At 45.8% G+C, this 27,704-nt stretch overlaps 1 protein-coding gene across 1 annotated transcript; it reads right to left on the bottom strand.

Annotated features, from left to right (window-relative positions):
• Positions 1-6,542: 6,542 nt before the first annotated feature.
• Positions 6,543-20,813, bottom strand: LOC141094310 (uncharacterized). Its single transcript, XM_073580145.1, has 7 exons — positions 20,615-20,813; positions 13,908-14,040; positions 13,601-13,780; positions 13,394-13,517; positions 13,213-13,310; positions 12,924-13,014; positions 6,543-7,785 (listed from the first exon to the last, which is right to left on the bottom strand). Exons 2-7 carry the CDS (start codon positions 13,977-13,979, stop codon positions 6,818-6,820), a joined length of 1,533 nt encoding a protein of 510 aa, XP_073436246.1. The 5' UTR covers positions 13,980-14,040; positions 20,615-20,813; the 3' UTR covers positions 6,543-6,817.
• Between the last annotated feature and the right edge of the window lie 6,891 nt (positions 20,814-27,704).

Here is a 27,704-nt window from a genome sequence, read left to right as displayed (position 1 = left end):
GGCGGCTCACCCTATCACGGTTGTCACGGATCACAAAAATTTGGCATACATTGAAACTGCTAAGAGGCTTACTCCTAGACAGGCCCGTTGGTCACTTTTTTTTTCACGATTTCAGTTCTCACTTTTCGACCGGGGTCCAAAAATGTTAAAGCGGATGCCCTGTCCAGAAGTTTTAATCCAGTGTCTCCCCCTGAGCCGCCGTCCTCCATTCTTCCCCCAGGGGTGGTAGTGGCGGGGGTCTCAACTGAGTTGGAACAAGAAATCCTAAGGGCTCAGGCCCTAGCTCTGGCAACCAGGCCCAGCGATAAACTGTTTGTTCCAGATTCATTGCGGCCTAGACTTCTGCAGGAGTTTCATGATTCTAGGCTGAGTGCTCATCCAGGTATCACAGCCACTAGAGAGGCAGTAACCAGGGGTTTTTGGTGGCCTTCATTAAGGTCCGATGTCAAGGAATTTGTTTCTGCTTGTGGCATGTGTGCCCGTTCCAAAAGCTCGCATAACCGACCGGCTGGGGAACTCATACCTTTACCGGTTCCTGTTAGGCCATGGACTCATCTTTCCATGGATTTTATTACCGGCCTTCCACCTTCCAGGGGCAATACCGTGATCTGGGTGGTGGTGGATAGGTTTTCTAAACAGGTCCATTTCATTCCCTTGGCAGCATTACCTTCAGCAGAAACATTGTCAAGGTTGTTTGTGCAGCATGTGGTCCGATTGCATGGGGTACCCCTGAATGTGGTGTCTGACAGAGGTGTGCAGTTTGTGGCCAAATTTTAGAGGGCGTTCTGTATGAAATTGGGCATCTCACTCTCCTTCTCGTCGGCATATCACCCGGAGAGCAATGGTCAGACGGAACGCACCAATCAATCCCTGGAACAAATTCTCAGGTGTCTGACCTCCTCCAGACAGGAGGATTGGCGTGATGCGTTACCGTTGGCTGAATTCGCTTTTAACAACCGGGTGAATCAGTCCACCAACATGTCCCCATTCCTGATTAACTATGGCTTTAATCCGCATTTTGGGGAGTTTTCTCGGGTGGATTCCGGTTGTCCAGGAGCAGAGGGGTCCGTTCAACGGTTAAAAAACCTCTGGGCTGAAGTCCGGCGTAATATCTCTCGGGCCCAGGAGAGATACAAATATTTTGCGGACAAAAAGAGAGCCTCGGGAGACATGTTTCAGGTGGGAGAGAGGGTTTGGCTCTCCACGCGTAACATCAACCTAAAGGTACCATCAGTTAAGTTGGGACCAAAGTTCATTGGTCCGTACGAGATTATGGAGATAGTCAACCCTGTGGCATATAGGTTGCGTCTCCCCGCCTCCTTAAAAATATCTAATGTGTTCCATAAGTCTCTGTTGAAACCAGCAGGATCTGTCAAAGAGAACTCTGAGACTGTTGTTCCTCCAGTGCTGGTGGAGGGTCAATTGGAGTATGAGGTTGGACATATTGTGGACTCTCGGCGGGTGCGCCGTTCTTTGCAGTACCTGGTCCATTGGAAGGGATATGGACCAGAAGAGCGCTCATGGGTCCCTGCTCGTTCGGTACATGCAGATCGCCTGGTTCAGGCGTTCCATGCCAAGTACCCGGGGAAGCCTGGGGATCCAGAGGCCCCCCGTTGAGAGGGGGGTACTGTCATGATCCCAGTGCAATCAAGAAAAATAGCGTGCACTCAAGTCTTATTATTGAGGTGCAGGTGTAACGGACCTGTAGGTCCTATTACCAATAATAATATAGAATCACCGCACACTCAGAGAAATATAATGCCAACAAGTGTTCATTTTATTATGTACAAAACATGTGGGAGCCAAAAAAGAATATAAAGCACTAGATAGAAGTGATATATATAAAGACGTTTCGGCTCAGCCCGAGCCTTTATCAGTTTATCGCTGAATCCGTTTTCAAATCTTTTGAATAGATTGTAAGAGAACTCCCAAGAGAATAGCCCAAGTAAAACGGCTGTGATTATAGTGCTGTAAAGCGGCGCTCCCGCTCTTGGGAGTTCTCTTACAATCTATTCAAAAGATTTGAAAACGGATTCAGCGATAAACTGATAAAGGCTCGGGCTGAGCCGAAACGTCGTTATATATATCGCTTCTATCTAGTGCTTTATATTCTTTTTTGGCTCCCACATGTTTTGTACATAATAAAATGAACACTTGTTGGCATTATATTTCTCTGAGTGTGCGGTGATTCTATATTATTAATGATCCCAGTGCAGGTTTTTGAGCTGCACACCGGGGGTTAATGTCTGGAGCTCTGTGCAGGTTTTGACCTGCACACTTGGGGTTAATGATTGTGGCCTCTTTCTGGTTCTGGGAGAGCTTCATAAACCTCTGGGAAGCTTCAATCCCTGCCAGTTATACTTTTGCCTTTGGCCTAGTGTGCTGACCCCCGTGTGCCTGTTTGTTGCTATAGCTTGTTTATATGGTTCTGACCCGGCTGTGTGTTCCCGTTGTGTTTGCCTGTTGTTTTTGTACTGCGTTATTATTTGTGTATGACTCATTGCCTGTGACCTGACTACTCTCTGCTCGCCCCTCTTGTACCTTGCAGCTATCTGTGTATGACTCATTGCCTGTGACCTGACTACTCTCTGCTCGCCCCTCTGGTACCTTGCAGCTATCTCTGTGTGTGACTCATTGGCTACGTTCTGACTATTCTCCCTGTCTATGCCCCTTGGTAACTTTGTCTCGCAGTTACTCTGCTAGGAATTGTCTTGCAGCTCCTAGCTCTGTGGAGTTTAGGCCACGCCTCTAGCAGTCACGAGCTTCAGGTCCTGCGGCTCTGAAGTACTCATCTATTCGGTTGCTGCCCGCTCCACAGGTAGCTTTGAGCACGCTTTCGCTTTACTCAGGGCACGCGCACTGGCTCAGTGAGCAAGTTCAGTGCGGTGTCTCTGACATTATGGACCCGAGTGAGGACTTGCTTTTTTTGTGGATTGATTTGAAGGTTTTCTAGGGAACATTTTCCATAACATTTGCGATCACATTTATCCAGTGCTCTGCACTGAGCACTTACACTTTACATCTAAAACTCTTAGTGACAGGATTCAGATAAAACCTCCAAGTTATTCACTATAATGCAGCAGCAGAGTTACTCTGGACTCTGTTTGGCCGTGTCCTTCTTTTCAGAGGTGCACAAAACTGTGGTTGACTGCGCTTTTATGTACGTCTCAAAAGATGGACGCTGCCCCATCATAGGAAGCCACACCGCATCCACAGTGACTCCATCTGCCTCATTATAAGGAATCATCCAACAAAATTTCCATCTGAATCACGTATTTCAGAGATTTACAAGTAAACCCCGTTGTAAGTGCTCAGCATAGAGCGCAGAATAAATATGAGTCAAGCATTACTGCGATCTTTGGGAGGCAGAAAGAACAAATCATCAGCAGGTGAAGAATTGTTTTTTTAATGCTGTTCATCATGTGGTATAAGTGATTAGGTGACTTTTTTCTTTGGGTAAGTGCGAGTACGGCGATACCAGATGTGAAGACAGGGGGGTCAGCGGGTGATCTAGTCAGCTAGCAGAAACTGCCCGCTCTCCTTTGACCATGGGCATAATACTATTCAGACAACACAGGGTGAAGGTAAAATAAAGTGGCAATATTTTATTGAACCACAAAACAGGCAAATAACTTAGAACAGACCCAGCAAAACACCCAAGATGATGTAACATTAGAGTTTCACACTTCCACTGACTCACCAGGATAAGAGCAGCTGTGACTTCAGAGCTTCTAGGGCTGCCTACCACACCTGTGTAACGCAAAGGAGGAGGTAGCAACAAGCCTAGGTAGCTGACAGTCCATTGAGGCACGAGCCCAGGTGACCAGAGGGTCACATCCTCGCTTCTCCGAACATCTCCATGGAGCCAGGTGATCGGTAGCTGCCAAATCTGGCTTTTCCAAACGTATCCATGGGGTTCTGGTAACCGGTGGGTCCAAATCCTGACTACCCAAAAATATCTATTGTACAGTGATGATCAATGGAGCAGATCTTTATTCTTTCAGCTGGGGCCATGGTCTCCTAAGCTTGCATCTTGTAAAATGTCAAATGTTTCCCTCATGATGGAGCCATGATCTGGCAGCTATCCTGAGTGTTCCTGGAGAGAACGCTTTTTAATGCAAAAACTGCATCTCCATATTTTGAGAGCTATAATTTTTCCATAGTTTTGCTGACAGAGTCATAAGAGGGCTTGTTTTTTGCAGGACAAGTTGATGTTTACTTTTGTGATCGCTTTATATTCCGATGTTTGGGAGGCAGAATGAACAAAAAAAAAAGGAATGCATATATTTTTGTTTTTTTTTATGCTGTTCCACATGTAGTAAAATTGATAAGGCAGTTTTATTCTTCGGGTCAGTATGATTACAGCGATACCTCATTTATATTCTTTTATGCTTTAGTGCTTTTACACAAAAACTATTTTATTCTAAAAAGAATCGCTTTATCATCATGAGAGCTATAACTTTTTTATTTTTCTCCTGACGGACTCCGTATGGCGGCTTGTTTTTTGCAAGACAAGAATATGTTTTCAGCTGTACAATTTTTATGTAGATTGCTTTTTTTTCACTTATTTTTCCACTTTTTGTTCAGCAATAAGAAGAAAAAGCATAGTTTTTTGCCTTGATTTTTTTTTCATTTGTTTTTACGGTGTTCACTGAAGCGGACAGTGTGACGGTTTTAAAGGTCAGGTGTTTCCAGAAGGGGCGATACTAAATGTGTGTCCTTTTTATTTTAATTTAAACTAAAATGTATTTATTGGATTAATAATTTCTTTTTTTTTTGTTCTATATTTTGTGATAAAAAAATATTTTTACTCTTTGTCATTGTCCCCAGTTCAGACATCAACTGTATAATGACAGATCGCTGATCTAGGTGATCACAGTGCCCTATTTATATGGTGATATGCGGTAACACAGCTCCTGCGGCGCCTTATATATACGGCGCAAGTCGGGAATGGGTTAAACAATGCGGTCTATGAATGGACAATGAGCCAAGTTACACACTTTCAAATACTTGCCTCTTCCTACACAGACAATAGGAGATATTCCTTCTAGTACAGACCATTTGCTATCCCCCCTCTAAGCTGAGAATCCAGGAGCTAAGGTGCCTGGATTGACACATACCTCCAGCAAAAGCCCCTTTGTGCTTACAATACTGGTATATCCAGTTTCATTCCTTTTGCCAACTAAATGTAACTACTGTCTTATTGATTTACCTTATAATTTCCTTCACACTCTACATGAGATTTTAGATGGTGAAGATGATATGATTCCCAGGAAAAACATTTCCCACATTCTGAACATAAAAAATGGTTTCTACCCTGTATGAGTTCTCTGATGTGCAACAAGTTTTGAACTCGAACATTTCCCACATTCTGGACATGGCTATGGCTTCTCTCCTGTGTGAATTATTTGATGATTAAGAAGATCTGATCTCTGGAAAAAACGTTTCCCACATTCTGGACATGGATATGGCGTTTCCCCGGTGTGAATTCGATGATGAATAAGGAAATGTGATTTCTGGTTGAAACATTTCCCACATTCTGGACATGAATATGGCTTCTATGGATAAGAATGAAGTGATTAAACAGAGTCAGCATGGGTTTGTAACTAATAAGTCATGTCAGACTAACTTAATTTCCTTCTATGACGGTATCACTGATTGGGTGGATCAAGGAAATGCTGTAGATATAGTATATCTTGACTTCAGCAAAGCATTTGACAAAGTCTCTCATACAATCCTTATTGAAAAAATGATTAAGTATGGAATGGACAAGGCAACTGTTAGGTGGATTCATAACTGGCTTAGTGATCGGACCCAAAGAGTGGTCGTAAATGGCTGCACATCCAGTTGGAAGAATGTCTCAAGTGGGGTACCACAGGGCTCTGTCCTGGGCCCTGTATTGTTCAACATCTTTATCAACGATTTAGATGAAGGAATTGAGGGTAAACTGATTAAATTTACTGATGACACAAAGCTAGGAGGGATAGCTAATACTAGAGAAGAGAGAGAGAGGATTCAAAAAGATTTAAATAAACTGGAGAAGTGGGCAGCAACTAACAGAATGGTTTTTAACAGGGAGAAATGCAAAGTACTACATCTGGGCAATAAAAATGGAAAAAGCATATATAGAATGGGAGGAATAGGGCTAAGTGACAGCACATGTGAAAAAGACTTGGGTATACTAATAGATCACAGACTGAATATGAGTCAACAGTGTGATGCAGCAGCAGCAAAAAAGGCAAATGCAATTCTAGGATGTATTAACAGAAGCATACAGTCTAGATCACGTGAAGTCATTATTTCCCTCTACTCCTCTTTGGTCAGACCTCATCTGGAATATTGTGTCCAGTTTTGGGCACCACATTTTAAAAAAGACATCAACAAACTGGAGCAAGTTCAGAAAAGAGCGACCAGAATGGTGACCGGTCTGCAAACCCTGTCTTATGAGGAAAGGTTGCAGGATTTGGGAATGTTTAGTTTGCAAAAGAGAAGACTGAGAGGAGACTTAATAGCTGTCTACAAATATCTAAAGGGCTGTCACATTGTAGAAGGATCAACTTTATTCTCATTTGCACAAGGAAAGACTAGAAGCAATGGGATGAAACTGAATGGGAGGAGACACAGATTAGATATTAGAAAAAACTTTTTGACAGTTAGAGTGATCAATGAGTGGAACAGGCTGCCACGAGAAGTGGTGAGTTCTCCTCCAATGGAAGTCTTCAAACAGAGGCTGGACAGACATCTGACTGGGATGATTTAGCGAATCCTGCTTTGAGCAGGGGGTTGGACCAGATGGCCCAGGAGGTCCCTTCCAACTCTACGATTCTATGATTCTATGATTCTCTCCTGTGTGGATTCTTTGATGTTTAACAAGATCTGATGTCTGGCTAAAACCTTTCCCACATTCTGAACATGAAAAAGGCTTCTCCCCTGTGTGAATTCTGTAATGTCTAAGCAATTTTGACTTCTCGTTAAAACCTTTCCCACATTCTGAACATGAAAAAGGCTTCTCCCCTGTGTGAATTCTGTAATGTCTAAGCAATTTTGACTTCTCGTTAAAACATTTCCCACATTCTAAACATGATAATGGCTTTTCTCCTGTGTGAGTTCTCTGATGTGTGACAAGACATGATTTCTTTGTAAAACATTTCCCACATTCTGGACATGAATATGGCTTCTCCCCTGTGTGACTTCTGTAATGTCTAAGCAATATTGATTTCTCGTTAAAACATTTCCCACATTCTAAACATGATAATGGCTTTTCTCCTGTGTGAGTTCTCTGATGTTTGACAAGACATGATTTCTCTGTAAAACATTTCCCACATTCAGGACATAAATATGGTTTCTCTCCTGTGTGAGTTCTCTGATGATTGAGAAGACTTGATTTACGAATATAACATTTCCCACATTCTGGACATGGATATGGCTTCTCTCCTGTGTGACTTCGCTGATGCGTAAGAAAATTTGCTTTCTGGTTGAAACATTTCCCACATTCTGAACATGAAAATGGCTTCTCTCCTGTGTGAATGCTCTCATGTCTAAGCAATAGAGATTTATGTTTAAAATATTTCCCACATTCTGAACAGGAAAATGCTTTCTTTGTGGGAATTATTTGATGTTCAACATCACTGTTGCGGCTTTCATTTTGCTTAACAGTCTGTGATGAATCCAAATAGGTGACTGATTGAAAAGGCTCCGATGATTGATTTTTGCTCTGAAGGGCTGGAGGTATAGCTGGAATAACGGCATGCTTTTCATAGGTATCTGGTTTGACACCACAGTCATCTGCCAAGAACAAAACTGATTTTATTATTTTTCAATATCAATGCCTTATATTTTATATCATTTCTATATACATAATTCTATACAACTCAAAGTAAAATGAAACTATGACCTCAGACAGTGGTGAGCCACCTGTTCACAAATCCCATGGTACTGAACCTCCAAAGTACAATCGACAAACATAATACACAAAAGTTTGAAGCAATAAAGGGAGGATTAAAAATAAGCTTTATTACATTACAATCTATAGCAACAGATAAAAATATACACCATAAAAACATGTGAGATTCTTAAAGGAGTATTCCCATCTCTGGTCAACTATCCCAATATGTAGTATGTGTAATAATAATATTAGGAAATATGTAGTATAGTTCTTCTGACTCGCTGTGTTGCTCACCCCATGTGCAGAGCATTGCACAAGCTTAGGTATCCATGGTTACTACCACTGATATAGTGACTGTTAGTTTCTAGTGGTTATAACCATGGATACCTAAGCTACTGCAATGCCCTGGACATGGGGTAAGCGACAGAGAATCAGGAAACTATAACACATTTCAAATTTGAGGTATTTGCTGTTATTACACCAACTATATTTTGGGATAGGATCTTGGAAATGAGAGTACCCCCTAAAGGCCTCCTTTACATGCCAGTGTGTCCAGTACGTGTGGTGACAGTTTTCTTACGTACCGGAGACACTTCAACACATAGACCCATAAAGGTGAATGGATCTGCGCATACGTCAGTGTGTTTCCACGGACCGTGTGTCTTTGGGCAAGCCACACTGACATGACTGTTTGTTAGCAGCAGAACGGGCCACAAAAAGTCTCGCACACGTGCACACTAATGACAAATGGATGACATCCGTGTGTCATCAGTGACACGTACCAGCACCTGGGAATCAGCGGTACTGTTCGTGCTGATCCCCAGCTCCAGGTGTTAAAAACAGCTCACATCATTGTACCCTGCTCTGTCTGTGAACAGCCCAAGCAGGGGACAATATTGAGCGTTGTATTCAGCCCCCGCTGTCTACATAATTTTACTCTAAGTATAAAATTTAAAAAAACAAACAAACACATTATACTCACCTTGACACCTAATCCAGTGAAGCCATTATCCCCTGTAAAGAAACAAAAATAAAAAAACAACAATATCCCTCACCTGTCCAAAAAGAATCCAAAGTGTCCCACGCCGGAATCCATCTGTGCGACATTTGCTTATCAGCATCATCGGTGACCTGAGGCGACCACTCACGTTAAAAAGCTAGGTAGAATGACTCATTGCACCTGGATTTCTCAAGCTGAACTGCAATGATCTCACTGAGGTCATCACAGTTCATAGGCCTGCTCTCGCTGCAGGGAGTCATTTTCCTCTGCTCTTCAGCAGGAGTGGTTGCCTCATAACCCTGCATCAAACTCCATCGCACCCAAAAGAACTACAAATATTGGCTGGTGACCTTTATCCAACCCCTATTCCTCAAGATGATTGAACCATCATAGTAAATAAGCCCCTGTACTTTGTGTCACTCCCACCACATTGTAGCTTGTAAGCTCTTATGGGCAGGGTCGTCAATATCTTTGCATTAATTATTGTATTATCGCTAACTTTGTTATGACTGTTGTATATGAACTGTTGAATTGTAAACTGCTGTGGAATATGTTGGCGCTATATAAATAAAGATAATTATTATGAGCAAATGTCACACAGATGGATTACGGCATTGGTAATTCCATTCTTTCAACTAAATCCTTTTTTCCCCACTGTATTTCATGTATAGCTGGTAGTTCATCTGCCACGTACAGTAGATTCACAGTGTGATGCGACAGAATAGAACAGATAGATATAAAGAGGTCAGTCACACATAATTAGTAGTGTGTACTAACTGCATGGGTTAAATTTTCATAACCAGCAGAGGTAAAGTAGATGGCTGTGGGCTGATGTTTATAGCCTGGGAAAGGGGTAATGCCCATGAAGCCTCCCAGGCTATAAATATCAGCTCTCAGTTGAATACTTAACCTTTACTGGCTATTATAATGGGGACCACCCAAAAATGACGTAGGGTCATCCTGTAATTAATAATCAGCAAAGGCTAGGCAGATAGCTGTGGGCTGATATTATTAGCCTGGGAAGGGGCCATGTCTATTGGCTCCATCCTGGACTAAAAACATCAGCTCTCAGCCACCCTAGAAAATGCTCATCCACAGGATGCGCCAAATCTGGTACTTAATCTGGCTCTTCTCACTTGCCCTGGTGCGGAGGCAAGTGGGTCGATGGCACCTTTGCATTGTCAGGTGACATCAAGCCCAGAGGTTAGTAATGGAGAGATGTCTATAAGTTGTCCCCATTACTAACCCCATAGTCAAATTGTATATAAAAAATGCCTTTGTATTTGTAAAAACAGACCAAGAATTAAGTCCTTTAATTGAAAGAATGACACAGACTCCTTTAACAAACCAAAATTAAACCATACTCACCTCATTGCCCAGTCCACTGAAGCCAGTGTCCCCTGTAACAGAATTAAAATAAAACAACCATATTCCTCACCTGTCCACTAAGACAATAATCAATTTATGCCACGTGGCATCTTCCTCTGCTACATCCAGACTGCATTGTTGCAGGATGCGACCTTACAGCATGCCATCTAGCAGAGAAACTGAGCTGCATGTGCTTGCTCAGCGTCTCACAGTGAACTCCTTTCACTTCACTGACGTCACAGCAAGCGTGAGAAAGTTCTCAGGCTTGTGGTAACATCAGTGAGGTGAAGAGAGTTCACCGAGAAACACTGAGCTGAGCAGGCCCACACAGCTCAGTGTCTCTGCTGGATGGCAGCCTGCCATGTAGATGTAGCACAGCTAAACCCTTCATGGGACAAGTGGATTATTATCTTCTCGGCTGACAGGTGAGGAATATTGTTGTTTATTATTTTAATTTTGCTACAGGAGACATTTGTCAGGAACACCGCACTGCACTTGCTCACTGAGCCAGTGCACGTGTCCTCAGTAAGTCAACCTGTGCTCAGAGATACCTGTGGAGCGGGCAGCAGCAGAGAAGATGCGTGCTTCAGACCCACAGGACCTGAAGCATGTGACTGCTGGGGGCGTGGCCTAAACTCCGGAGAGTAAGGAGCTGCAGGAAAACTCCTAGAATGGTAACTACGGAACAAAGTTATTAATAGGCACAGACAGGGAAATAATCCAGATCAGGCTGGGGTCAAAGCACAAGATAGCACGACAATTACCAAAGGGCAAGACAGAACGGATAGTCAAGACGTAGCCAAGAAGTCAGAAACCAGAGAAGCAGATATACAGTACAGACTCAACAGGCAACCTCACAACGGGGGACAGAACCGGCTCAGAACCATATAAGCAAGCTATAAGACAACGAACAGGCACACAGGGGTCACAACACTCGGCCAAGGTATAACTGACAGGGATTGGAGTATCTCAGGGCAATAAAAAGCTCTGCCTGAACCAAAGAGAGGCCACAATAATTAACCCCTGACGTGCAGGTCAAAACCTGCACTGGGATCATGACAACATTGCCTGCAGCTGTCTGCCAAGCCTTTGCTGGTTTTTAATTATTGGGGGACTTAAAGTGATTTTTGAGGGGACTCACATTTTAATAACCAGGAAAGGACATTAATATCCTGGGAAGTTCCTTGTGTATTACCCCTTTCCCAGGCTATAAACATCTGCCCCCAGCTGTCCGCTTTCTCTTTGCTGGTTAATTAATTGTCGGTGGACCCAATCCATTTTTTTCAGAAACTAAATTAGTAAGTAATAAAATACATGTAGAGTAAGCGGCACACACTGTACTAATTCTATATGTAACGGACATCTGTATATCTATCTATTCTATTCTGTTGGGTCACGCTGTGATTTTACTGTATGCGGCAGATGAATTGTCGGGCTTTTTCAAAGGACATGGGTGTGTAAAATTCAGACACCACCCGTATGGTCCAAGTGCCGTTTGACTTTTTTCTCGCACCCATTTATTTGCATTGGCGAGTCTCGTCCGAGATACAAGGACAGTTGCAGCATGCTCATAGAATAACACTGATCAGAGTGCGGTCTGATTTTTTATCAGATTGCACTCGTCCATTTTCCTCACAGATGAGTATGAGCTCTTAATGTGATTTTTTATTTTATTCTTAATTTTACTCTATGTAGACAGCGGGCTCTGAATACAACTATCAACATTGTCCCCTGCCCACGCTCATTGCAGGCAGAGCAGAGGACAATGATGTGAGCTGTCTTCAACACCTGGCACTGGGGATCAGCACAAACAGTACCGCTGATTCACAGGTGCCGGTACGTGTGATACTGGTGCGGCACATGGCTGCCACACGTATGAAACACAGACACACATCTCTGGGCCAGATAAAATTGTTGGCACTTTGCCAAAATTTGCTTTCGGCCATGACTATATCTATAATGTAGTGTTGGATGTATCCTTCTGTCTGAAGCCGGTATAGACTGAGCTTGCACAGTGTGGCCATAGTCAGAAAGACGCATCCAACGTTAATAGAGGTGACAGGGAGGACGACGAGGATGGAGGAGGAGTGGGGTGCTGGAGATTGCTATAGGCTCTGACAAAATACGTGAGGACTTACTGTGAGCTCCGGTGAGGCTGGTAGAGGAGTGTTGGGCCGGAGTCAGCCCCTGTACATGGCGCGATCCTCCGGCACTATTTTATTGAAGACAAATTCACACAGAGTGTCTTAAAAAAATGGCGCCGGATAGCACGGTATAAGCATGTGCTGACTTTGACGCCATTTTATTTAAATATTTAATGCAGACAACGCGCAGCAGGGAAGCGGGGGAAAGTTTTAGTGTTTATTGCTTTTTTTGTTAGCTTGTTTTAATAGAACAACAGCGGCACATGCAGGATGGGGGAGCATATACCAGGCTGGAGGACCATTTTATTTTTCTTTAAATTCTGTGGAAGCATGGTTGAAAAGCAATGTCTGACTTTCATTTGTTAATTTTCATAGATTTTTTAATTATTACTTTTGTCAGATTCAAGTTATTTCCGTCACCATTGTGGGTTTTTCAGTCATTAAACGAGGGGTACCAACAATTTTGACCACGTGTGTAATTACAGCAGAATCTGTGACTTCTCTGCATTTAGTGGTCACTACTCACCTGGGCAGTCATATGAAGGAATCTCCTCTTTATACCGCTCATCACCCCTCACATATGTCTCTGTAGTATTAATATGGGTCAGATCTTCACCCTGAAACAAATATTGTAAAAGTCACAGACAGATGGAGAAGTCCCATCTATGATCAGCTCTACTCCTGCCATCTCCACCGCTCTCATTACACAAGTATAAAACATATAATACTGGTGGATAAAACAAGACTGAGCACAAGACCTTCACAGCCGTCTACACATCATAGGGGAGATCTCATGACACCTTCTCTCCATCTACCTGATGATCCTGAGGAACATTGGGATCTTCTTGTTTACAGTCCTGTGGAAGAAGAGGACGGGGACATCTCTCTGGTGTTGTCCTCTTACTGGATAGATCTGGAGGAAACACATACAGGGACTGAATTCATTCTTTACATACAGATAATTATAGGCCGTGTGTATTTAGTCCTGTCTATTACCTGGTGATGTGAGGGGCTGGGGAACCTCCATCATGACGTCTTTGTACACATCTTTGTGTCCTTCTAAATACTCCCACTCCTCCATGGAGAAATAGACGGAGACATCCTGACACCTTATAGGAACCTGACACATACAATGATACAGTCATCCTCCCGATCCCTTCATTGTGTTACTGTATAATATCCCAGCATTCCCAGCAGTGTCACCTCTCCAGTCAGCAGCTCAATCATCTTATAGGCGAGTTCTAGGATCTTCTGGTCATTGATGTCGTCACGTATCAGGGGGTGAGGTGGAGGCCCTGTGATTGGGCTCCGGGGACTTCCCCATCCCTCAGACACAGGGTCCTGACAGCACTCACTAGAGGTCTTCTTCACTACTGTGTAATCCTGGTTATGGAGAGACACATTAATAAATCTCACTACAGACATTTCCAGAGTCCTCACCTCTCCAGTTCTGTCCATCTGTTATTCCCATAGATAAGAATGATGTAATGTGACGTCATCAGAATCTCACCTCTCCAGTAAGCCGGAAGAGGATCTCTAGGGTGAGGTGTAATATCCTCTCCGCCATCTTGTCCGTAGCCATTTGTTAAAGTTTAAAGTAAATCTTCTAGAAGATAATTATACCGATTGTATCTGCCAGGATCCTAAATGGAAGGAAGATCAGCTGATGAAGAATCATACAGAATACCATGGGAAAACAAGATACAGGAGCAGTGATGCTGGTATAGAGTAAGGACATGTGCACACCGTGTCTTTTCAGGTGGACATGTCCTGTAACCAATCCAAAAAAGTGCAAAAGTTGGAACATAATGCACCAAAATGAAAAGCAACTCACTGTTCATACTTTCAGTTATTTAACTTCTATTAACCCCTTCAGGTTTCTAAAGCTGCAAAACAGTTAAAGAAGTGACCGGAAGACAGCAGATAAGACGCCAAAAAATGGCATCTCTGGACCTCGTCCGTTCTGAGGACAAAAGACGGTGCCTATAGTGAGGTCACAGGACTCATTTTGTTAGGAATCCATGAAAAAAAAAGAAAAACAATTGTCCAGGAAGGCATCAACGTGCAATGTACGATACAGGGAGTAGAGATCTGCAAACTTGTCGGAAAATGTTCGCCAATCTCAAATTCGGATTTGTGCTCCCAAGAAAAGTTTGCGCAGATTTCGGTAAATGATCACGTTTCCAATAATGTTTTGTTAGGTGTCACAGGGTTTCCGCAACAGAAAGTAGCCGGAAGACCGCAGCGTCCAATTGCTCCTACTCCTGCGCTGAAAAGCACTTCTTTTTAATGGTGTTCAATTCTTTAGGCAGAACAGGGGTTAATCGACCATGTTGGAAACTCTGAACGCTCAGCTGTGCTCGCTTAGCCACTATCATCCCCTTTATAATCTGGGTCCTGATTCAAAAACACGTCAGAGCTAACATTTGTTTCATGGCTTAGGAGGCGAGGTGTTCACATGAGGAGTTTTGGAGGAGTTATCTGTGACTGTTGCATGGTTTGTAAGTGTGGTAATTCCCTTCCCTCCTCTACTTGGGCCTCCACTCCCCGATGCATTCATAGTAACATAGTTTTGAAGACTGAAGGAAGACCTTATGTCCATCTAGTTCAGCCTATTTTTAGTGCAGCTGTTCTGCATTGTTGATCCTGGGGAAGGCAAAAAACGCAGAGTAGAAGCCAATTTTCTCCATAGGGAAAAAAATTCCTTCCCCTAAGCTGGGTCAACCATCTACCTATAATATTATGTTATTCGTAACCTTCTATACTGTTACTCACAAGAAAAGCATCCATTCCTTTCTTACATTCATTCAGTGAGTTGGCAATCACCACTTCCTCAGGAAGAGAATTCCAGAGCCTCACTGCTTTTACCGTGAAGAACCCTCTTCTATGCTGGTGCAGAAATTGTCTTTCCTCCAAACAAAGAGAACGCCCCCTTGTTCTTGTCATAGTCCTTCGTACAAACAGTTCATTGGAGAGATCTCTGTATTGCCCTCTGATATACTTGTACATATATATTAGGTCTCCCCTAAGTCTTCTCTTTTCTAGAGTAAATAGACCTAATTTTGATAACCTTTCTGGGTATTGTAGTGAACCAACTCCATTTATCATTTTAGTAGCCCGCCTTTGAACCCTTTCCAGCTCAGTAATGTCTTTCTTGAGCACCGGCATCCAAAATTCCACACAATCCTCCAAGTGTGGTCTGACAAGTGATTTGTACAGAAGGAGAATTATATTTTCTGTTATAGGTGAGTAAATATTTGTATGCATGGTGTTTTCAATTTACCCTTGTTTGTATAGCCTTGTTTGTCGAGTTGTTGTACTGCGGTGCACTGTAGCACCCCTCTTCCCTGGGTGGGAAAGAGAACAGACGGAGGGGTAACTCAGAAGGTATGGCAAGGGTGGCTGCCCTGGCATCTTCACCTTCAGTATCCAGGGAATAGGGTGAGCTAGGGCACCCCCTACTGTTAGCTCCTTGTCAGGTGACCCGGGACAGCTGAGTTGTGACATTAGGACTTTGCCTAGGTTTAAGGGGTGGGGGGGGGGTTCGTGTTTGATGAGGGGAAGGAGATCCCATTTGCTAATCTAAATCATTATGGCTACTAGTGTTGTGCAGGCCACAGTCCACATTTCCTACTCAAATTTATTTGGGCTAATGCTGAGTTGCACTCAGGACTCCAGAGGTCACATTTACTAATAAAAGTCATTTGGGATAATACTCTGATGCAGGCACAGTCCACATTTCAACATATTAATCTTTTGTGCTAATTCTGTGGTCTAGCCACACTATATCAGCCAATAAATAATGATTATTAAATTAGTGACAGGTGACTTACAGGTCTGGGCCCAGGGTTGTGAAACAGCCAGTTAAAAGAGGGGGAGGGTACTGCCAACATGAGTGGGAAAAAGTAAGGTTGTGGTGGAAGGGGGAAAAGGCTTGGTGCTCAAGGTTTACTTGGGGTAGGCTGTAATGTTGCTGAAAGCTCTACTGAACAAACATCGTCCTATCCAAAGACAACTGACAACTTCTGTTACTGGACAGAATACTCAACTCTCTTTCTTTTGCAGCCACACAGCGGTATGCCTTGTAGAAACAGCATGTGCTCCAGTAGATGGCAAGCGTTGCAATAAGTGTCCTCTCCTCCTCTTACTCCACCTTAACATGACACACAGTACAGGGCTCAGAGTTGGCACCAGAATAACCCTAGTTTGTCCCAAAACCTTAACTCTCCAACCGCCCAACCCACCCAGAGTACTAATCGTTTAATTGAATGCATGGATGAATGGGGCAGGGTCTGTGGCAGGGCTTGGACCAGCATTGCTAGCCTAAACATTGATCATTAACAGGTGGATGAGTGACAGGTGTTGGCCTGATGCTCTGAGAGCCCTGCCAAATTCAGGCAACAAACATGTGGAAGACCCAACATTTCCAAAAATTAGGGGCAGACACCACTAAAGGGTCAGCAATTTCCCCAGAGTAGAAATTGTTTAATGAGGCTCTGACAGTCCTTCCACTACAGGCAAGCCACCAGATGAAGACACAACTTAAGAATCTCCATATTTCCAAAAATTGTTAGCAACAGCAGGCACAGATCCACGACAAAGGTATCATATGCTACAATAATGTAAAAACAACGCAGCCTACTGAAAACTACACCATTACCCAGTCTGCGATTGGGGTGCAAAAGTCATTGGAGATCCATGACTTGCTCATCTTCATGAAAGGTAGGCCACTCATCCATTAATGAAGACCAAAATGCAAAAGGGTCCAAATTTTCCCTGATGGTATTGATATTGAGCTGAACATACTCCTGCACCATCCTCTCCAGTCATTCAAGTGTCACACTTGCACTCTCTTCTGCTGGTACACGTGCTAGTCTAAAAAATGTGTGTGAAATGATGCACAGAAATTGCTTATGCCACTTAAACTGCTCATGCTAATGTTCTTGCATGTTCCCAGGGTTGGAACTCTAATTCTGATGCTCTAATTGTGCGTGACTGCTGTCTTGGGGAAAACCACTCTTAATTTTGTGTCAGGAATTGAACCGGGAACCTCTTGTCTGCTGGCCAGCAGCTCAGCCATCTGAGCTATGCGGCTGCTTGGAAGATCCCATGCAAAACCAGATACCAGTGATTCTTGTTCTTGATCAGCTCCACCCTGTGCTCTCCTAATTGGCCCATTGATTGCTAATTGCCCACCCTATATAACCTCAGCCAGTACACTTCCTCATTGCGTGATTATTGTGCTTCCAGCCTGTAGTCAAGCTCCTTCTGCTGCTGCTGCTGCTCCTCCTCCATCTGCTAAGTATCGCTGATCCCGTGTCCCGACTTCTGGCTTTTCCTCTGACTTCGTTATCCGCCTGCTCCATCTGCTAAGTATCGCTGATCCCGTGTACCGACTTCTGGCTTTTCCTCTGACTTCGTTATCCGCCTGCTCCATTGCTAAAGTATTGCTTATCCAGTGTACTGACTTTCGGCTTCACCTGACTACGCTTCCTGCCTTGCTCCCTCTAGTGGTTACAATAACACTGGCTCCAACCTGAACCAGATCGTGACATTTTGTGTACAAGCGTGTTTCAATACTCCAGCAGCATATGCACATCCAATTACAGGGGGAAAACATCTAGTAAAATGTACTCTTGTATGGAACAGCGTGGCAACCCAGTAGTCAGCACTATTTCTAATCCTAAAAATATGGCCATCATTTTGTAGATAGTGCAGCAAGAAGACGCTCATATGTGGGGCGATTCCATGAGGTCCGAGTACATGGTGTAATGGTGACAGGGTAACACACAGGCTTGCTTCCTATATACTCTCCCGCCAACCATGGATAACAGAGAGGGGATCATTATTCTCTTCTCCTGACTGTCGCATGCCCATCACCTCTTCCTCCTTATTTGTTCTTTTGCTCCTGTACCTTCACTAACAGTTTATCAGGTACCATGATCCACCCCTCGATCGCTGTAGTCCACCCTCCCATGGCAGCCGCTTGTGCGACAACAGTCTGGAAACTTGAGATATTGATATCACTTCCACATCTTCCTTTGGGACCACCACAACCTCCCGCAGACTATTTAAAGTGGGCTTCAGCATGTAGATGACCGGAATAGTGATGCTGATGATGGCATAGTCAGCGAAAACCATCTTAATAGCCACTTCAAAACTGTGCAGAAGGGTGCAAAGGTTCTTTATCTGTGCTCACTATGTAAGCATGATTTTCACCACATCTGTACTATGTTGGCCCAGGCTATGCAAAAGGACACATTGCACTAGGGCTTGTTGCTGCTGCCACAGTCGCTGCAACATGTTGGCAGATCGCACATAAAACGATTAACCGGTAGGCTGGAAGATCTCGATTCAAGTCGATGACCTACGTGGTGCAAATGGCAGAAGTGACAACACATTGACCGTGCTTTCTGCAGCAGCGAATCCATGCCAGATAGTGGTAGAGATATTTCTGTACCACCAGATTGAGGACGTGAGCCATGCAAGGCATGTGCACCATTATCGCACACCCCATTCCCTGCATCCAGTGTGTGGAGACTGCCATTGTTCAAACTCGGCCTGGATAGCTGTCCACAATTCTTTAGCTGTGTGACTGCGATTTCCAAGACATGTTAATTTAAACACTGCCCGATTCTGGCGAGACCTGGCTGCGCAGTACGGAGGGAGGGGGATTCTCTCTTCAATGTTGGAATGCATGTCTCAATAAGAGAGAGGTTGAAGGTGCAGGTGGAGGTCCTACAAGAGGTGGAGGAGGCAAGAGCAGTGGATGAAGTGTTAGATACAGAGGTTTGTCCCACAAGCCTTGGTTATGCCAAGAATTGGTGTCTATTGACACCTTGGCGTCTAGTGGTTTATTTCTCCATCCCCTGGTCTGTAGTGGTTTAGTTATCCAGCTCTAGGTGTTTAGTAGTTTACTTTTCCAACCCCTGTTGTCTAGTAGTTTAGTTCTCCATCCTCTGCTGTGTAGTGGTTTACTTCTCCATCCCAAAATGCACTGCAAGCCTTGGGGATTTCAAGACTTACAGAGCAGCCTCTTCCACGCCTGTCCCCACAGCCACCCAGGAGTCAGTAGTGAAATGCAGACTGGCAGACATTGATTTTTTTCAAGGATCGGCTGACGTTGTATCCGACATGCTGTCGTAGTGCAGGCAAAGCTTTTTTACATAAGTAATGGCAACAGGGCAACTGGTACTGTGACTGCGATGGCCATCATGTTTCAGAAAAGGACTGCATACACCAGGCGGCAAAGCAGCATTTCCATGGCAAACGGATTGGAGATGGTGAAGTTCAAGCTGTTAGCTTTGCCAAGTGTAGGAGGAAACCATTTTTTACGTGACCACAACTGCAGGACCAAGGGCTTCCTCCAGTGCGGAAAGAGGGTGGAGTATGGAGAACACAAGAAACTCCCGGACTGTGAATGCGGTGCAGACGGAGATGTTATGATGTATTGAGAAAGATGTGATGTGTTTGGTCACTGAGATCTGTCAAGAACAGCAGGCATGTCCACTTCCGTAACAACTGATGGGCTGTCACTCACCGCAACCGTAGTGGGTAAACAAGTGGAGGTTCTGAGGCCGGAGACTTGTGTGAGAACATTTACCACAGTGAAGAAGGAGGAAGAAGCAGCAGATACTGTTGATGGGGGAGGATGGTGGGTGGCGAGACACACTAGGCCACACTTTAGAGCAGTGAGTTTTAACAGGCCAGATTAATCCCCCACCCAGAACATACCCGGGGTTAAAGTGGCCTAGGCCACTTACACCCCTCTGGGCCAAACTATACCCCGTTCGATGTTTCTGCCCCTTGTGCGCTGATTGGGACCCAGTGTGCTGCCTGGAGCCCCAGTGTGCTGCCAGGAAACCCATTCGCTGTCTCTGCCCCCCGTGTGCTGCCTGGGGCCCCCCTCCACATAGAGAATAATGGAAGCTCCGGCACCGACCTCCACCCGCAGAGCCGCACTCCACATAGAGAATAATGGAGCCTCCGGCACCGACCTCCACCCGCAGAGCCTCACTCCACATAGAGAATAATGGAGCCTCCAGCACCGACCTCCACCCGCAGAGCCGCACTACACATAGAGAATAATGGAGCCTCCAGCACCGACCTCCACCCGCAGAGCCGCACTCCACATAGAGAATAATGGAGCCTCCAGCACCGACCTCCACCCGCAGAGCCGCACTTCACATAGAGAATAATGGAGCCTCCGGCACTGACCTCCACCCGCAGAGCCGCACTCTACATAGAGAATAATGGAGCCTCCGGCACCGACCTCCACCCGCAGAGCCGCACTCCACATAGAGAATAATAGAGCCTCCAGCACCGACCTCCACCCGCAGAGCCGCACTCCACATAGAGAATAATGGAGCCTCCAGCACCGACCTCCACCCGCAGAGCCGCACTCCACATGTATGGCTGCTCTGTGCGCACTGGACCTGTGATGAGGTCACAGGAGGGGAGGAGTCAGGGGTCACATGATCAGGGGCCTCAGTGTATACAGGACTCTGCTGTGCTGGTTGTCATGGTGCTGGATGAGGGGAAGTTTCTGTGTGGGGTCAGGAGGGGTTTCCACTGTGGATGTAGCAGAGCTGCGTGTGTACGAGGTGTTTGGGTCGGAGCCGTGTGTGTACGAGGTGTACGAGGTGTATGGAGCGGAGCCCTGTGTGTACGAGGGAGCCGCGTGTGTGCGAGGTGTACGGAGCGGAGCCCTGTGTGTACGAGGTGTACGGAGCGGAGCCGCGTGTGTGCGAGGTGTACGGAGCGGAGTCGCGTGTGCGCGAGGTGTACGGAGCGGAGCCGCGTGTGCGCGAGGTGTACGGAGCGGAGCCGCGTGTGCGCGAGGTGTACGGAGCGGAGCCGCGTGTGCGCGAGGTGTACGGAGCGGAGCCGCGTGTGCGCGAGGTGTACGGAGCGGTGTGTGTACCAGGTGTACGGAGCGGAGCCGTGTGTGTACGGGGTGTACGGAGCGGTGTGTGTACGAGGTGTACGGAGCGGAGCCGTGTGTGTACGAGGTGTACCGAGCGGAGCCGTGTGTGTACGAGGTGTACGGAGCGGAGCCGTGTGTGTACGGGGTGTACGGAGCGGTGTGTGTACGAGGTGTACGGAGCGGAGCCGTGTGTGTACGAGGTGTACCGAGCGGAGCCGTGTGTGTACGAGGTGTACCGAGCGGAGCCGTGTGTGTACGAGGTGTACCGAGCGGAGCCGTGTGTGTACGAGGTGTACCGAGCGGAGCGGTGTGTGTACCAGGTGTACGGAGCGGAGCCGTGTGTATACGGGGTGTACGGAGCGGTGTGTGTACGAGGTGTACGGAGCGGAGCCGTGTGTGTACGAGGTGTACGGAGCGGAGCCGTGTGTGTACGAGGTGTACCGAGCGGAGCCGTGTGTGTACGAGGTGTACCGAGCGGAGCCGTGTGTGTACGAGGTGTACCGAGCGGAGCCGTGTGTGTACGAGGTGTACCGAGCGGAGCCGTGTGTGTACGAGGTGTACCGAGCGGAGCCGTGTGTGTACGAGGTGTACCGAGCGGAGCCGTGTGTGTACGAGGTGTACCGAGCGGAGCCGTGTGTGTACGAGGTGTACCGAGCGGAGCCGTGTGTGTACGAGGTGTACCGAGCGGAGCCGTGTGTGTACGAGGTGTACCGAGCGGAGCCGTGTGTGTACGAGGTGTACCGAGCGGAGCCGCGTGTGTACGAGGTGTACCGAGCGGAGCCGCGTGTGTACGAGGTGTACCGAGCGGAGCCGCGTGTGTACGAGGTGTACCGAGCGGAGCCGCGTGTGTACGAGGTGTACCGAGCGGAGCCGCGTGTGTACGAGGTGTACCGAGCGGAGCCGCGTGTGTACGAGGTGTAATGAGCGGAGCCGCGTGTGTACGAGGTGTACGGAGCGGAGCCGCGTGTGTACGAGGTGTACGGAGCGGAGCCGCGTGTGTACGAGGTGTACGGCACGGAGCCGCGTGTGTACGGAGCAGAGCCGTGTGTGTACGAGGTGTACGGAGTGGAGCCGTGTGTGTACGGAGCGGAGCCGCGTGTGTACGAAGCGGAGCCGTGTGTGTACGAGGTGTACGGAGTGGAGCCGTGTGTGTACGAGGTGTACGGAGTGGAGCCGTGTGTGTACGGAGCGGAGCCGCGTGTGTACGAAGCGGAGCCGTGTGTGTACGAGGTGTACGGAGTGGAGCCGTGTGTGTACGAGGTGTACGGAGTGGAGCCGTGTGTGTACGAGGTGTACGGAGCAGATCCGCGTGTGTGTAAGAGGTATATTGAGGATGTACATGAAGAAAACTCCATGATCTTCTAGCCCTGCTTTGTGTTGGGTATGGGGACTTTATCTATTATCCGCCTGTAGGAATACACTTCTCTAGACCTGGACACAGTATGGCAGATCTAAAAGCCCTAATATTGAAAGGTCATTTTAATAGTGACAGAGAAAGAAATATTTGGGAGTTCGGGTGATGTCGGAGTATTTTGGCGTGCTCGCAGATTTCGTTTTCTTCGTCTCAGCTCCATGATTTGCGACTTGTAGACAGGTTGAATACATGTGGGAATTCCCTAACGAACAGGCATTCCACACATGTATTCAAGCTGTCTAGCAGTCACACATCATGTAGCTGAGGCGATGAAATCTATACCTCTGAGCATGCCAAAGTACTCGGAGACCACCCGAGCAACGAGTATACTCGCTCATCACTACCGGGGATACAAAAATGTTTTGCTACAGTTAACTGTGAACCTCTAGTAGTCACCTACGATCCAAATCTGGAGGTGCTAAGGGGCGCTGCCCGGAAATTACAACCTTTACTACACAAAGATACCCGATTACAATCCATATTTCCAGACCCCCCACTGCTGTGTATTAGGCAGCCCCCTAATCTAAGAAACATCATTGTCAGAAGCTCCCTGTCCTCTCCAACAGCTACAGGAACCTTTCCTTGCAACCAGAAAAAAAGACAGACATGTCCATTTATAATGACCACGGACAAGATAAAGATCCCCAACTCACATCAGGACTACAAGATCCCAGGTGCTTTCAGCTGCATCACATCTAATGGGGTGTACTTAATTATTTGTACTGAATAGCTAACTGGGGGTCTGTATGTGGGGGGAGACAGGGCAAAAGCTGAGAAGGATGAATTTTCATCGCCACAAATAAGAGAAAGAATGGACCTACCTGTAGCAAAACCTTTTTGTATCCCCGGTCATAGCACCATGGTATCAACCACTGAGGACTCTCAATTCTAAATATTTTTCTATCTATCGGCTGACACGGTACAAAGATATATGTCTTTCCTGGATCAAGGTTTTGGATGCGTTTTGTTTTGGTCTTATTGACCTTTGTACTGTCCTCTTCATCCACAATGGTTTCTTTTTATTCCTGGTGTGTGCCGAGTTTATATATATCGATATTCACGGATTGGGATCCTACTTGTGCATCATTCCGGTCTACATAGGGTAGTGCCAACGGTTTTGCTAGTATATCTTTTTATTCCTGGACATATTATTACCTGAGGGTGTAAGGTTTTTGCAGGATTCTAGTAGTATTTCCTTCAAAATGCCCCATTTATGTTCGGTATCCCCAGTTACCATGACGTTGTCCCAATTTATACGATTACGCTCTTCCCTTAATTTGTTACAATCATCTTTCTTAAAGTTCCAGGTTTTGGCATTTGCCTTTTTGAATGTTTGAATGAAAATGACATTGAAACTTACCATGTTATGGTCACTGCTTCCCAAATGCTCCCTGACCTGTAGATCTGAAATTGTATCTGGTCTATGTGACAGAACCAGATCCAGCAGATCACCTCCCCTGGTCAGTTCATCAGCCAGCTGAGAGAGGTCATTGTCCTGAGCTGTGGACAAGAAATTGTAGCTTTTAGCACAGAAAGAAGAGTCTATGTCCCATTGAATGTCTGGATAGTTAAAATCCCCCATTATAAGAACCCTATTACTGTTTGCTGCTCCTCCTCTACCTGTTCCTCTATATTAGGAGGCTTGTAGCAGACTCCAATTAGCAGCTTTCCATTATTACCATCCCCACGTACAGTTACACATAGTGACTCTACATTGCTGTAACTCCCCCAATGTCTTCATTGAGCACAGGTTTTACTGTGGATTTTATGAAGATGCACACCCCTCCACCTTTATCATCTTTCCTGTCCTTTCTAAATGTAGTATAACCCTCTGTTTGTTGCCCAGTCATGGCTCTCGTCAAGCCAGGTTTCCGTAATGCGCACCACTGTGGGCATCGTGGAGCTGGATGCTTCTGATTGGGCATTGGGAGCAATTCTCTCACAAAGAACTGGAGAGAAGGCTCGGTTACATCCTTGTGCTTTCTTTTCCCGTAGGCTTACCCTTGCAGAGACGAACTAGGACGTGGGAAATAAGGAACATCTAGCGATTATTGCAGCCTTTAAGGAATGGAGGCATCATCTGCAAGGGGCCGCACAACAGATCATAGTGCTGACCGATCATCGCAATTAAGAATTCCTCAGATCTGCTAAATGTCTGTCTCCACCTCAGGCTCGGTGGAATTTATTTTGGAACCAATTTAATTTTGTTATTTCGTACCGTCCAGGTTCACGTAATGGGAAAGCTGATGCTTTGTCCCAAATCCATTCTGCGGATTCCGTACTTGGGTCCCTGCCCAAGACCATTTTATTGGATGCCAAGTTCATTGGAGGAATCCATGATCCGGACGTGTGGATGGAGATCAAGGAGGCCTATGATGATGATGTATCTCTTGCTAACCCGCCTGTGGATATCAATCTTGTCCTTAAGGGAGACTTGTGGTTTCGTGACCAATATATCTATATTCCTGAGGCTGTACGTCTGCAGATCCTCAAGTTGGTACATGACTCCAAGTTGGCTGGTCATAGCGGGGTACAGAAGACACAAGAATTCCTGAGCCGATTTTTCTGGTGGCCAACTTGCCTGAAGGATACGAAGGACTATGTTCTCTCTTGCAAGGTATGTGCTCGTTATAAGACTACTCGTGCTTCTGCTACTGGTCTACTTCAACCACTACAGGTTCCATCTCGTCTGTGGGGCTCAATCTCTATGGACTTCATTGTGGATATTCCTACTTCTGGTAGCATGAATATGATCCCAGTGGTCTTTGATTATTTGACTAAGGCTGCTCATTTTGTTCCTTGTGCCGGCCTTCCCTTGGCTAAGGAGACTGTGAACTTGGTGATACCAAATATTTTTTGGCTGCATGGGGTCCCAGATGAAGTTATCTCTGACCGTGGAGTACAATTTACCTCAGATTCTGGAAGGGGTTTTGTTCTGCGCTTAATATTAATGTTCGTCTTTCTTCTGCATATCACCCTCAGACAAATGGTCAGACTGAGCGAACCAATCAGACTTTGGAGCAATATCTATGATGCTACGTTTGCCACCTTCAGAATAATTGGTTGGAACTACTTCCGTTAGTGGAATTCTCATACAATAATTCTCAGAATGCCTCCACTATGGTAATGCCTTTCTTTGCTAATATAGGTTATCATCTGAGCATCTTTGCTAGATCTCTGTTGGATGTTCTAGAAGTCCTTAAAGAAACATTAACTTCAGCTCAGGAACGTTACAAGAGATCGATTGATAGATTCCAGAAGCCAGCACCCATGTTCAAGGTAGGAGACTCAGTGTGGTTATCCACTAAGAATCTAAGACTGAACGTTCTTTCACAGAAACTGGGACAGATGTTCATAGGTCCTTTCAAGATCAGCGGTATCGCGAGTTCTGTGGCCTGCTGTCTTAAGCTGCCGAGGACTATGAAGGTACACCCAGTATTTCATGTCTCTCTTTTGAAGTCTGTCTCTCCTAATAGCTTTCAGGGATGCATTGTGCCCCCTCCATGACCCGTACTGGTAGATGGGCAGGAGCAATTCTTGGTGGAGGAAATCATTGATTCCAGGATCCACAGAAACCAACTCAATATCTTATAAGATGGCAGGGATGGCAGTCCTGAGGATTCTTGGGAACACATTGCTAACATCTGTGCCCTGCAGAAGATCACACAGTTCCATCAAAGATACCCTGAGAAACCACATCCGGGATTGTCCTTAGGCCGCTGTTAAGGAGGGAGTAATGTCAGGACTCTGGATTCACTGTCTCATCTGTGGTGCTTATTGCCTTTTTCCAAGATGGCGTCTGCTGCGTCGCTTCTGCTCATGTGACCTGCCTTCCCTGTCTTTATAACCCTGTTTACCCTCCTAGTCAATGCTTATGTATTCAGCTTGAATTCCTGGCTTGTGTTGCAAGAGACTGATCCTCTCCAGGGAATCTGGCTCAGCTTTTCCAGCAATCCTTCCCAGCTCGCAGTGGTGCTCGTGCTACAAGCTGTGCATTTGTGTTTCTCTACATCTGCTTCAGCCTGCCTGCTTAGGACACGTAAGCTCGGCCCGCTTCAGCTATCTTGTTGGTATTCGGTGCCAGTATATTTGACTGTTCTGGACTCTCAGCTCTGCCCTGTTTCCGGGACTCTTATTCTGAGACTGCCAGCCCTGTTTGAACTGTGTCTTCTGATCAGCATTCCCCAGTCTGTGCCTCGCCCATGAGATTTTGCTTGCAGCTGCATAAGAACTGCTTCTAATATCATCCCGTTAGCTCTTTTTGCTTGAACTGTTGCACACGTGCTGCACCTATGTTTATTCGTATAAATACAGCCTTTGCTTGCAGTAGTGCCGCATACGAACTGCTCCTAATATCATCCCGTTTGCTGTGTTCACTTGAATATCATCCCGTTTGCTCATGCCCTGCACCTACGTTTGTTTAATACAGACTTGACACCGTACTGCTTCTGTTGCCTTATTGTCTCAAGCCAAGAGATTCCTGAGTGTACCACTATAATTGTTGCAACCACATCATGTTCCGTTACCGTCATTAGAGTCTCCAGTTTATCCATTTTGTTTGCTAGACTTCTTGCATTTGCCAGCAGACATTTAATATTCTTGCACATTTGTTCCTCCTATTCAGCTCCCTGCTTTCCTTACATATCCCAGCCCCCTAAATTCCCATTTACCCCTACTGCCTCCCTCGCTTTGTCTACTCTATCTATTCCCTTATTAGAACAACTACCGTCCCTCCCTCAGATCCTAATTTAAAAGCTCCTCCATCCATCTTACCATTTTTCCCCAAGCACAGCTGCACCCTCCCCATTGAGGTGCAGCCCATCCCTACCGTAGACCCTGTAGCCTACAGAGAAGTTGGCCAGGTTCTCCAGGAACCAAAACCCTTCCTTCATGTACCAATTTCTAAGCCACTTATTTATCTCCCTAAGCTCCCGCTGCCTATGTAGTGACGCTCATGGCACTGGCAG

This window comes from Dendrobates tinctorius, unplaced genomic scaffold (assembly GCF_039654945.1).
Source record: "Dendrobates tinctorius isolate UK_male_01 unplaced genomic scaffold, ASM3965494v1 ptg000063l, whole genome shotgun sequence".
Taxonomy (NCBI): domain Eukaryota; kingdom Metazoa; phylum Chordata; class Amphibia; order Anura; family Dendrobatidae; genus Dendrobates; species Dendrobates tinctorius.
This window is presented reverse-complemented; position numbering and strand designations above follow the sequence as displayed.